At 41.9% G+C, this 13,564-nt stretch overlaps 1 protein-coding gene across 4 annotated transcripts in view; it reads right to left on the bottom strand.

Annotated features, from left to right (window-relative positions):
* The window catches only part of KIF13B (kinesin family member 13B), a 207,129-nt gene that overhangs the window by 32,671 nt on the left and 160,894 nt on the right, over nucleotides 1-13,564 (bottom strand). For all 4 annotated transcript variants that reach the window (XM_061132637.1, XM_061132638.1, XM_061132639.1 and 1 more), the window contains exon 36: nucleotides 6,852-6,963. In XM_061132637.1, the coding sequence (XP_060988620.1) occupies nucleotides 6,852-6,963 (112 nt within the window). The remainder of the gene's footprint in view (nucleotides 1-6,851; nucleotides 6,964-13,564) is intronic.

Raw genomic sequence — 13,564 nt, 5'->3', positions numbered from 1 at the left:
TACCAAAGGCTGGGGGCAGACACGCAGATGACGCCTGTGACATGAGGAGGCTTCTTCTGCCCCTTAGTGAACAAAACTAAATTTTCAGGAAAATCTAATCCAAGACATAAGTGATTTAAAAAACTGTACCCTAATTAACACTTTATAAAGAAGCCAGTCAACCTGAGGCATCTATATAAGAGGCTGCCTTAACAGAAGCACATGACCACCTCTACCTCCACTCCCCAAAGGCCTGAGATGACGCAAGTTCATCAGCAACACAGCTGGTACATGAACCTGTACGGTCAGAAGGTTTCACCTTTTCCTTAAATGAGTATGTTATCTCTAAGTAAACTATGAAAAGTTACATAAGGTTATTTTGCAATCATGAGCACAGTCGCTAAAAATATAAACCAAAGAGATAGCCATCTGCCATGAGAAATATCAAAACTGAGTTAAAAAATGTCAAACAATTTATGTGTGTGTGCGCTCAACCATGCCGACTCTTTGTGACCTCATGGACTGCAGCCTGCCAGGTTCCTCTGTCCATGGCATTTCCCAGGCAAAATACTGGAGTCAGTGGCCGTTCCCTTCTCCGGGGGATCTTCCTGACCCAGGGATTGAAGCTGCACCTTTTGTGTCTCTGGCACTGGTGGGTGGATTCTTTACCACTAGTGCAAACACTTTATAAGAAAGCAAAAACAGGGATGAAAGAAACAAAAAACAGGAGTCAGGAAATTCCCTGGCAGGCCAGTGGTTAGGCTCCACACTTCCACTGCTGAGCGCCCCAGGTTGGGGAACTAAGATCCTGCAAGCTGCATGGCACGGCCACAGAAAAAAAAAGAGAGAGACAGACCCCAACACAAGAAAACTTAAGATGAATAAACAGCCAGAAGACAGAATCATCTAAATGCCTAGGGAAAAAATTACGGACAATCCAAAGTTTTACATGCAGTTAAACTAACATCTCAGGGTGAGATGCTGTTATCATTGTTTGGTCACTCAGTCCTGTCTGACTCTTCACAACCCCATGGACTGCAGCCCACCAGGCTCCTCTGTCCATGGGATTCTCCAAGCAAGAATACTGGAGTGGGTTGCCATTTCCTCCTCCAGGAGGAGGAGCTCCCTCCAGGGCATCTCCCCGGCCCAGGGATGGAACCCACATCTCCTGTACTGGCAGGTGGAGTCTTTACCACTGAGCCACCAGAGAAGCCCAGAGTGAGGATGATCCCTAATCAAATACATATCTAGTCAATGATTAACCAAAGGCTGATCACAAAAGGAGAGACAATCAGACAAGATGTGTCTCCTAAGGGAAGTACATAAAACCACTCATTTATTTATTCTACCTTCCGCCCCTGCCTCAAACTAGCCTGAATCTGACCACGGCTGCAGGTCTAACCACCAATTTACAGGAAATACACTGGGCAGGCAATCATGCTTAAGTAACTTGGTTAGGATGGCAAAAATAAAAATATACAGAGTCTATGGCACAAAACCTGGTCTCGTCACCAAATACAAACGCAACAGGGAAAAAAGATGAAGAAACACACACTGACTAAACAGGTGTGTGTGCAGGTCAGTCGCTTGGTCACGTCCAACTCTCTGCAACATCATGCACCATAGCCCGTCAGGCTTCTCTGTCCGTGGAATTTTCCAGGCAAGAATACTGGAGTCGGCAGCCATTCCCTTCTCCAGGGGATCTTCTTAACCCAGGGATCGAACCTAGGTCTCCAGCACTACAGGTGGATTCCTTACCATCTGAGCCACCAGGGAAGCCCCAAGACGTATCAACTAACCAGAATGTGTGAACTTAACTTGAATTTTCATTCCAAATAACTAAGAGATGCTCTTGATTCAACTGGAGAACTGTAAACACTGGCGAGATGTTTAATAATATTTTGTGATTATTTTTAATTTTTCTTCTTGAAACATCGCTGTGGGTATTCCTTTAGAGATATATGTACACACATGTACAGATGAGACAGTGTATGAGATTTGCTTCAAAGTCACCCTGAGCAGCTGTGGAGATGTAGTGGGAGCACAGATACGTAAGCCTAGTGATGCTCTGATCATCCTGAAACCAGCACGGGGCACTCGAGGGCACCACATGTCACTCTTTCTACTTTATATACCTGATATTTTCCACAGTAGAAGGATTCTTCAAAGTGAGAGCAAAATAAAAACTTTAAACATACAAAAGAAAGAATTTGTCACTAAAAAAAAAGATCACTGCTAAAGCCACTAGTGATGGATATATGATAACTAAAAAAGAAACTAAACTCAGAGGCATGTAGGGAAGGGGAGTAAGAAGCAAGGATGAGCAGAACAAAGCTCATTAGAATTTTTTTTAATTCATGGAATTTTAAAACAAAGTAGTAGTCTATGACCAAATAATTTCACCCTGGGTATTTACTGCACAGAAATGTTACTAAAACACTGATACACAAACAAGTCACAGTAACAAAAAAGTGGGAACAAACCAAGTGTGGATAAACAGGAGAGCTGGTTAAAACTGTGATAAATTCCACGGTGGAAGTGAAGTCTCTCTCAACAGTAAAAAAGAATAAACTGCTGATACGTGCAAAGGTATGAATGACTTCAACAGATATGCTGAGCAAAACAAGCCCAACACAAAAGAGTACATACAATATGATTCCATTTAAGGAAACCAAAGAACAGGCAAAACAGTGAGATCTGAACACTGACCGACTGTGGCAAGTAACTGGAGTCATATAATCTTCTACAGCTTGACTGTGGTATAAGTTACATGAGTAAATAAATCTGTCAAAACTCATTAGGTATGACTCATAGTCAAGAAAAATGCAGCCAGAAACAGATCATGAGATTGGTCCTGATGCTAGATTGAGCAGATAAGGATTTTAAAAGTGCTTTTTATACATAGGTACAAGGACAGAAAGAGTAATATGGTCTTAATATATAAAAAGGAAAGAAATACCAGCAGAGAAGTTAAAACTATTTTAAAAAGAAGCAAATAGACATTCTAAAACTAAAAAGAATAATAACTGAAATTTTAAAATTCTTGGTTGTGCTTAATAGAAGACTATAAATGGCAGTAGAAATTATTCAATCAGAAGAAACACAAATAAGATAAAAAGACGAAAAATAGAACAGAGTTTCTGCGACCCACAGGACAATATTAAGCAATATAATGTGTGCAATTAAATTCTCAGATGGAGTAGAAAGAGAGAAAAGGACAGAGGAAAAAATGTAATGAACTAGCAGTTGAGTATTTCACCGAATTGTTGGGGAAATCTCAATGTAGAGACCCAAGGACATTGGTGAAATCCAAGCAAGATAAACACTAAAAATACTACACCTAAGAACATCATTACCCGACTGCTGAGAAGAAAAATAAAGGGAAAAATTAGAAAGCAAACTATGTAAACAAAGACATATTTCACATAGGGGGAAAGTGACATAAATGATGGCTGAGTTCTCATCAGAAAAGAGGTCTAAAAGATGATGCAGTGTCTTTGAAGTGCTAAAAGAAGACAAGCTATCAACTAAGAATTCTCTATCCAGTGAAAATATCTGTCAAAAAAAAAAATGAAATAGAGACATTCTCAAAAGCAGATATCTTCCTTCTTAAGGAAAACTGTACAATAAGAAATAATACAAGATATTCATCAGGTTAAAGAGAAACAGTATCAGATGAATATACGATCTTCAGGAAGGAGCAGATAGTGACAGAAATAATAAACAGGAAGGAAACTATAAAAGATTATCTACAGTCTCTTAATTTCCTTAAAAGACAAATAGCTGTTTTAAAGCCAAAAAAAAAAAAAAAATTAAGTGAGTCCATAACATCTGTAAAAGCAAAAGATACAACAATAATATAAAATAAGAGGGGTGGAGGAACAGGAAAAGGGAACTAGACTGTTGCAAGACTCATAATTATGCAGTGTGAAATGATAGATCATTAACTCTAAGACGACTGTGGTAAAGTTAAGGATACCTACTAGAATTCTTTAACAAAGACATTAATAAATAAACGTTGTTTGTTGTTTTCAGTTACTAAGTCTCTTTGCATGTCTGACTCTTTGTGACCCCATGGACTATAGCCTGCTAGGCTCCTCTGTCCATGGGATTTCCCAGGCAAAAATACTGGAGTGGGTTGCCCTTTCCTCCTCCAGGGGATCTTCCCAACCCAGGGACTGAACCCATGTCTCCTGCATTGGCAGGCAGATTTTTTTACCACTAAGCCACCAGAGAAGCCCTAATAAACAAATACAGGTATTAAAAAAGCCAAAGATAAAATAAAATACTACAAAATATTTTTCAATTAACACAAAACAAAAAAGATTATAGTGGAAATAAATAAAAAGGCCAAATAGAAACCAAGAGCAACACAGCAGACATAATATTATATGTAAAAGAACTAAACATTGCAATTAAAAAGCAGAAATTGTCAGACAAGATTAAAAAAGAAACTCTATACCTAAATATGCTGTCTATAAGATAATCACTCTACAGATACACATAGGCTAAAATTTTAAAGACTGAGGAAAAGATACACCGTGCAAGCAATCTGCAAAAGAAAACTGGTGTGGCGATACTAACATCAAGCACAGATTTCACAGTCAGAGTATTACCAGAAAGGTAAAGGGACATTTCATAATGAGAAACATCACTTTATCAGCAAAAAAAAAAAAAAAAAAAAATCCCAATGTGTGTATACCCAATAACAGAGATTCTAAATTACTCATGCAGAAACTGATATAATTACAGGAAAAAACAGACAATTTCACAATCATATATAGATATTCAATGCCTTTTCTCAATGATTGATAGAACAAATATGGAGGGGAAAGTCAGTAAAGTTACAGCAGATTTGAACAAGGACATCAACCACCTTGACCTGACATACACAGGAGACTGTGCCCCAAAATAGGAGAGACCTTCCCAAGTATACACAGAATGTTCACCAAGACAGAATACAGTCTCAAAAAATTTTTAAAGATCGAAATTTTGAAGAGTCTGTTCTCTGAACATTATGGAATTTAAAAGGAAAGCAATAACAATAATAATACACCCTTGAGATATATAAAAATTGAATTAACATACTACCCAGTAACTCATAGGTGAAAGAATAAATCACAGAAAAATTAGAATATCTGGAATATAATCATAATAAAAGCACATCATGCCCAAATTTGTGGAATGAAGAAATAACAAACATCAACAAAATAGAAAATAGAATCAAATTTGGCTCTGTGGGAAGATTAAGAAAACTTATAAACCAGTCTCAACTATATTAAAGAAAAACAGAAAATAAAAATTATCTATTCAGAATAAAAAGAAGGAACCTAACAGATTCTATAAACATTAAAAGATCAATAAAGCAAAATGTAACATTTATGAAAATTAAGTAATCTGATGAAACAGAAACTTCTCTAAAACATAATCTTTGAAAACTTACTTACAAAGACATAGAAAAAGTTAAACTTCAAAGAAACTTAAGTCATGATCTCAAATCTTCCCAGAGTGAAAATTCCAGACCCAGAGCGCGTCACTGGTGAACTGTATCAAACGTTTAAGGAAGTAGTAAGACCAAGTTCACCTAAGTTCAGGGACTTCATCATAAATGATGATGAAATTTTTTTCATCATTTTGTTGTTCTGTTGCTAAGTTGTGTCCACCTCCTAGTAACCCCATGGACTTCAGCATCCAGCCCTGTCCCTCACTATCTCCTGGAATTTGCTCAAACTCATGTCCATCGGGTCGGTGATGCCATCCAACCATCTCATCATCTGTCGCCTCTTTCTCCTTCCGCCCTCAATCTTTCTCATCACTTTATGAAATCAATATAATCATGATACAAAACCTAAACAAAGTCATTGTTATAAGAAAGGTATATATATTCACCGTAGGACACATACACGAAACTCTCAACAAAATATTAGCAAACAGAATCAAACAAATATGAAGGACAACACATCATGATCAACACATCATTTCTCACAGGAATGCAAGATAAAGTCAACAATCAAAACAATGTGACTCAACATATTATAAGAAAGGGAGGGGCTTCCCTGCTGGCTCAGTGTAAAGAACCCACTTGTCAATGCCAGGAGAGACGCGGGTTTGATCCCTGAGCCAGGAAGATCCCACATGCCTCAGTGTAACAAAGCCTGTGCGACACAACTACCGAGCCCGCACCCTGGAGCCGCAGCCACCGAGCCTGCGCCCCGGGGCCCGGGAGCCGCAGCCACCGAGCCTGCGCCCCGGGGCCCGGGAGCTGCAGCGACTGAAGCTGGTGCCCGAGTCCAGGAGCCACAACCACCGAGCCTGCGCCCGAGAGCCCAGGAGCCGCAACCATCGAGCCTGCGCCCGAGAGCCTGGGAGCCGAAACCACCGAGCCTGCGCCCCGGGGCCCGGGAGCCGCAGCCACCGAGCCTGCGCCCCGGAGCCCAGGAGCCGCAGCCACCGAGCCTGCGCCCGAGAGCCTGCGCCCCGGGGCCCGGGAGCTGCAGCGACTGAAGCTGGTGCCCGAGTCCAGGAGCCACAGCTACTGAGCCTGCGCCCGGGAGCCGCAGCTACTGAAGCTGGTGCGGAGCAGAGCCTGTGGTCCACAGCAAGAGAAGCCGCTGCAATGAGAAACCCGAGCACACAACTAGAGAGGAGCTCTCACGCGCTGCAACTAGAGAAAAGCCACGAAGACCCAGCGCAGCCAAAGATAAGTAAGTCAGTAAAAGTACAGGAAAAAAAGGGAAAAATTCAAACAGGCATTAACTAGTAGGACTTGGTAGAAAATCCTGATTTAAATGATTTCTTTTTTTTAATGTAAACTATTTCTAAAAGATACTCATATTTCACGAGAGTGACTGAAACACAAAAAGATAACTGACCTGGATCAGGAGAATGGTTACTCTGGGGAGAACCACGGAGGGCTGGGGAAGCTGGAGCAATTCCTTTGGAAACTGCAGTTTGCGAGACGTCCTGTTGACTTTCCCACCGGCCCTATTAAAGGACAAAATCGGTCATTCTGACCATCAATCGTTTAAAAATTTAAAGATACTGAGGAGAAGACTGTTACATATTGCTAAAGCTTTATTCTTGATGAAGACATGAGAAATCTGATTACCTGAGCGTAACACTGTTAACAGCATAATACTATTCCTCTTCTTTACAGAACTGACCTCCCTAATAACAATACTCCCCACTCGGGTACCCCCTTCAGTCACAATTTATAGTCTCCTCATACTCTTTCTCCTGAATCACCGCGTCTCACAAAACATGGATATAATAAGGTATTTTCTGAAATGCTCCTCCTGCTCTGCTCCTTAGGCCCTTTCTGCTCTTGTTCCTCAAGATACACTTTCCCCCCCCCCCAACGGACTGTTTTTATTTAAGTTAAAAAATTTTTAATTTTAAATTAAAATTATTTTTAAACTTTTAAAAAAATTGACTGGCCACATCACATGGCATGTAGGATTTTAGTTCCCCCACCAGGGATTGAACCCACGCCCCCTGAAGTGGAAGTGCAGAGCCTTAACTACCGAACCACTGCGGAAGTCTCAAGACACCTTCTTTCACTTCAGATTCTCGACGGACACCCAGGAACCACTCTAATACTGTTCACGTTTCTTCTCCTCCGCTAACATACCATTCATGAAAGAAACACTCCAGAACAGCGTATTACCAAGCCTCTCATTTTTAACAGATACTAAAAATGAGTTCTAGTTAAGCCCAAACCAAGAAGTCACAAGCTCCCAATAACACAGGTCTCTGAATTAATAAATCTGATTGTTCTTTCAACTTGTCTTATTGCCACTCAGTTGCTCAGTCCTGTTTGACTCAGTCACGTCTGACCCCATGGACTCCAGGAGGCCAGGCTTCCCTGTCCATCACCAACTCTCGGAGCTTGCTCAAACTCATGTCCATTGACTCAGTGATGCCATCCAACCATCTCGTCCTCTGTCATCCCCTTCTCCTTCTGCCTTCAATCCTTCCCAGCATCAGGGTCTTTTCTAATGAGTTAGCTCTTCGCATCAGGTGGCCAAAGTATTGGAGCTTCAGCATCAGTCCTTCCAATGAATATTCAGGACTGATTTCCTTTAGGATTGACTTGTCTTGCAAACTCCCATGAAAGAGATTTTGTTGCATAATACAAGAACAATGCCCATCAGGTGATGGAGTAGTTTACTTTTCTAGAACTTATGGTGAGCCATAAAAATGGTCATCGCACCAAAGCACTTTGAACATCAGTCCCACCCAGTAAAGAAATAAACCTCCGCCCACACTACCAGCACAGAAACCAGTAATGGAGAGAAGACGCAAATCTTTTCAAAGCTGTACATCCTCTTTAGTCCTTTGATAGTCACTCCTTTTCCACCCCAGTTTTTAAAATGGTATTTTCTGTTAGATTAAGCTACTACTCCCCAGATGAGTGACCCTGATGATCAACTTGCGTCTTTATTAGTAATCACCTGCAAAGTAAGCTCTTTGCTGCTCCTGAAGATGGATGGAGGTAGAAAGCCCTCTTAGGTTGCCAACATGTATTGGAAACCTATTTGCTTTTAGCAGCAACCTAAGTACCGATCATAAAATCAATAAGCCCTAAGTGATTCAGATCCTGTTTACTGAGAGAAAGCTACTTTCTGGGGGAACTCTCTCAGCACCTGATATTTTTTTTCTGTGTTTGCTTATTTTGGACTATGCTGGGTCTCCGCTGCTGAACGGGCTCTCCTCTGGTTGCGGTGCTCGGGCTTCTCATTGTGGCGGCTTCTCCCGTCGTGGAGCGCTGGCTCCCGCGCGCACAGGCTGCAGCAGCCGTGGCACGTGGGCTCAGCAGTCTCCGCTCCCGGCCTCCAGAGCACAGGCTCAGTTGTCACGTGGCAGGTGGATCTTCCCAGACCAGCCATCGAACCCGTGTCTCCTGTACTGGCAGGTGACCTCTTTACCACTGAGCCACCAGGAAAGCCCAGCACTTTATATTTTAGAATGTGGTCGGGTGCTCAGCATTAGGAAGCAAGAGGGCAAAAGACACAAGAGAGCTGACGAGGACGATGAACTCTGAGCACGTCACTGTAGGAGCGCTTGTGTTACTGTGAACCACACACTGATTCACACACTTTGTTTCATTACTGTTTTCTCCTTTGACTTCAATTATCTGTCTGGAAGCTGCAGTTCTATGTGCGCTGGGACGTCATAATCGGGTGTCGGAACAGTGAGGTCAACACTTTGGAACTTCTCAGGGGATGTAAAGCTTCATGCTGTGTTCACGGGATTAAGTTCATGCCTGGCTGTTCTGAAGACAACTTACTCGATTTGAGGATAAATTTGTTTCCATACTTTAGATTTGTCTTCCTTGTTTGGCAGCTGACACGGTAGCACTCTGGCCCTTAGGAAAACCAAGCAGCTAATTTGAAGTCAGCCCCTCAGCTGTGCAGTGTGGGTCCAAGGACAAATAACAGAGGTGTCACCTCTTCCCCAAGGCACACTCGGGGCTCTGCCAGCTTCCCGGGTAATTCTTCCCAGCTGGCACTCCCACACACAGTGTTACTCCTGAATCTGAACAGAGGCAATAACTCCTGCTGTCTCATATATTCAAATATCTCAAGTGAGAACCTTTGAAAGGATGCTCACCGTTCTTCCACAGTGCCTCAGCCATATTGCTAACTCTATAGGAGAATGAAAAACGGAGACATTTCATTCATCCATCTCCCTTAACCGTCATCTTAACCTTGAGAAATCTCACAGTCTTGCCGACCAGGGACAGGGACACAGAGTATCTCAAATCGCTCTGGGACAGAACAGGCTCTGCTTCCGAGGGAACAACAAATTTGGATGATAAACTGGGTACAGCACTGCGCCCTCCTCTTTCTGACCCCCGCAGATCTCTAGGGAAACCCTCCACTGACATCACTCACCAGATTCTTCTTCTCCGGCAGCACATATCCATTCTCTTGCCAGAAGCAGAATCTGTGGTTCAGGGCCTAGCAACACACACTGCCCCCCAGGGACAAGGCAATTCGTGTCTTTCCAATAAATCTTACAGGGCTTCCCAGGTGGCTCAGCAGTAAAGAATCTGCCGGCCAATGCAGGAGACCCAAGTTCGATCCCTGGGTCGGGAAGATCCCCTGGAGATGGAAATGGCAACCCATTCCAGTGTTCTTCCCTGGGAAATCCTATGGACAGAGGAGCCTGGTGGGCTACAGTCGACGGGGTCACAAAGAGTTGGACACAACTGAGCAGCTAAACAACAAGAACAACAATAAATTTTATATCCTTGGCCACTCCAGAGTGATTCTCCCACTACTGAAATGTTGGGGGAGAAAAAAGGAAGCACCCCAGTTAAAGGTACTTCAGAGGGAGATGAACTCAAGACAATGAATAAAAAGGACTTGGCCAGACACTGGACCTTTCTGCCATCATATGGGCTCAGTTCTCAAACAGTATGGCTTGCTTTCTTTCTTTTTTTCACTTCTACCACCGTAACCTATGTTCCATTACAGAACTCTTAGAAAGATAATTCTGAGATGTTTCTGACACTTTTTACCTCTATCAGCCTTCAGGATCAGCCACGAAGGGGGGATGTGAGAGTGGAAATTCTGGCTTCGTTTTGGGTCCCTAAACTAGCTTCATAATTAGTAGGAATTATTTGTGCTAACAGGCCGAATTCAAAGATATAAAACCCTATTCAAGATAACAATTATGCTTAAAGGCAAAACCCAACAGGAAAAAATGCAGAAGGTGGTCAGCTGACTTGAGGGTGTGGTTGGTCCCTGCAGGGACCTCCAGTTCTCCTGCTATTGTTCTCCAGAAAGACACAAATGCTTTGGGTGTTCTCTACAGAGATCTGGCTTGGATCAGGAAAGTGACAAAGAGGTAAATAAAGTGCCAGAGACACTCCAGGTCCAAAGGTGGCTAGTAATGCAACTCAAGAAGAGGTGACTCACCTTTGGCACCAACCATAACCAGTGTCGGGCTGAATAATTGCAGTTTTCTGGAAAGTGATGGAGCCAAAACATACAACTCAGCTTTCCTAACTGAATAGTCATTCAGACTTTTGGCTAAATTTTTTTTTAATATTTATTTGCTGCATCAGGTCTTAATTGTGGCATGCAGGATCTAGTTCCCTGACCAGGGGTTAAACCCAGGACCTCTGCACTGGGAGCACGGAGTCCTAACCACTGGACCACCAGGGACATCCCTGGCTACTTTTAGTTGCATTGAAAACTCCATTTGGAAGATGACAAACATCTCACTAACTTATTTAAAAATATATGATTTCATTTAAAATGGCTTTAGTAAGTAATATGTTATTTTTCTTGACAGAGTTTCTTAAATCACTAACACTCTTAACACACAGCCATTGTTTAAATGGAAAAACGATCTGTTGGAATTAATTCTGCAACTAAACTATGAATCTAATCTGGTAGACTGGTCATAACCAGTTTGCTAAGTTTTCATTATATATATTAAAAAAAAAACAACCTGCCTAACAATAATGATAAAAGAGCCAGTAACAGTAAATAAAAGCATCACTGCAACTAGGAATATTTAATATTTTTAATTGAAAAGCTTATCAAGAGTGATTTCTTTTAGGCCGTAAGGTGAAATTAAAAGATAACAGTTAAAAAAAAAAAAAGTTAAGGGTAGCTAATAAAAATTCAATGTATCTTTCTAAGATTAATTAGCTCATCCATTCCATCTTCGTGGAGCTCAGTAAACAATTCCAATTTTCATAGGTGTGGAGCATCAGTGAATGAGGGCAGGCAAAATGTGGCTGGCCGAACTCCAAATGTTAAGAGGTCAAAGTGCGAGAAGGTTTTAGTACCTTACCACTTGCTCTCACCTCCCCGAAAGCACTAATCCTAGCGAGCTCTGCTCTTGCCTCCAGCCTCAGCTTTTAGTGTTACTCTGCTCCCAACTAACTATTCTCCGCCAAGACATTAACGAAAATTCGGAGGGAAAGGCAGACTCGAACCTCCTCTGCGGTCGTTCCCTACTTCTTTACGTAATTTGAACTAATTCTGCTGTTGTGTTGTTACGTGGCAGGCAACAGAGAACGGCAGGTTCTCTGGTCCACAGCGCTGATTCCACAGTCAAGGAAAGAGGGACAGACATGTGGATATCGGGACAGAGAACCGGGAAGTAAGTCCCCACGAGTGTGCAAGGGAGATGCAACTAAAGGGATTATAATTTTCAATTATTTTAAAATACAGTTTCTAGAGTTTTAAGCAGTGATTCCAGGTTAAAATTGTATTTCCAACTCAATTTCATTGTGTATTAAGTACTTCCATGCAAAGAAGCCAAGACAGAACCACTGAGCTACGTTCTGTGGTGTTGAAGGAAGGCCCAAGGCACTTCCGCTCTTTCTTTGCTCCTCTCCCCTTGAATCCCATGCTTGAGAAAAGGATGTCTTACAAATTCTCAAACATTTACTGTACCATCGGCTTCATTAATGAATTAACTCTACCCCCTCACATCCCAGAGCCTCCTACATTCCATCAGATGTCTTCATTCCTGGCATCTTCTGACAGATTATTTTCACAGTCCCAGGGAACAAGGAACTGTATATCCTGACTTCCGAAGTTATTTTTACAAAAGGGTAAGAGCCAAAAAAACTAGTACAGTGTCATAAAAACTACATTTAAAAATGCATTTGCATTCTCAAGGTAAAAGCAAGCATGTTTTCAATAGTAGGATAATACGTGTATCCCACTCATTAAGAAAAACCTAATGGATTAATTACCTCTCCCTGGATCTCTGAAAACTGAAGCATTCAGGAAGTCCCCAAAAGAAAAGAAAAATACATAAATCTCTAAGGTTTTCCAAAACAATGTCTTCAGTAATCTCTCCTTGAGGATTTTGTATGAAAATTATTACAGATAAAGGAACTGGAGAGTTTCTCAAACCACTACCTATAGGAGAATAAAATCTACCTACCATAAAGGGTAGAGAATAACATTTTTTCATTTTAATTCTTTCAATAGGTAATTTGTTCCCATGGTCCGAAAACCAAGTAATATAAAAAGGCACACCATGAGAAGCCTCCTGCTTTGGGTCCCCGCATACTCCCAGCCTCTCCCCAGACAATAAGCAGTGGTATCTGTTTATAAAACAGCCTTACGGGGTTTCCTGCATGTACGTGTACATCTACAAACAGCCACACACACTCTTCTCCTGCTCCCCGCTCCAGCACACAGCAACATACTGTGCCGCATTGCACTTCCAATCACTGAGTGCGTCCTGCTCATCTTTCCATATTAGCGCCTGGAGGGGTTCCTAATCATTTTCATAGCTGCACAGTGTCCCATTCGTGTGTGTGTGTGTGTGTGTGTGTGTGTGTGTGTCTGTGTGTGTGTGTGTGTGTTCCTAATCATTTTCATAGCTGCACAGTGTCCCATTCGTGTGTGTGTGTGTGTGTTCCTAATCATTTTCATAGCTGCACAGTGTCCCATTCGTGTGTGTGTGTGTGTGTGTGTCTGTGTGTGTGTGTGTGTTCCTAATCATTTTCATAGCTGCACAGTGTCCCATTCGTGTGTGTGTGTGTGTGTGTGTGTGTGTTCCTAATCATTTTCATAGCTGCACAGTGTCCCATTCGTGTGTGTGT

This window comes from Dama dama, chromosome 29, assembly GCF_033118175.1.
Source record: "Dama dama isolate Ldn47 chromosome 29, ASM3311817v1, whole genome shotgun sequence".
In the NCBI taxonomy this organism is placed as follows: Eukaryota; Metazoa; Chordata; class Mammalia; order Artiodactyla; family Cervidae; genus Dama; species Dama dama.
Note: the sequence above shows the minus strand (reverse complement) of the source record. Positions and strands in the feature narration are given on the sequence as shown.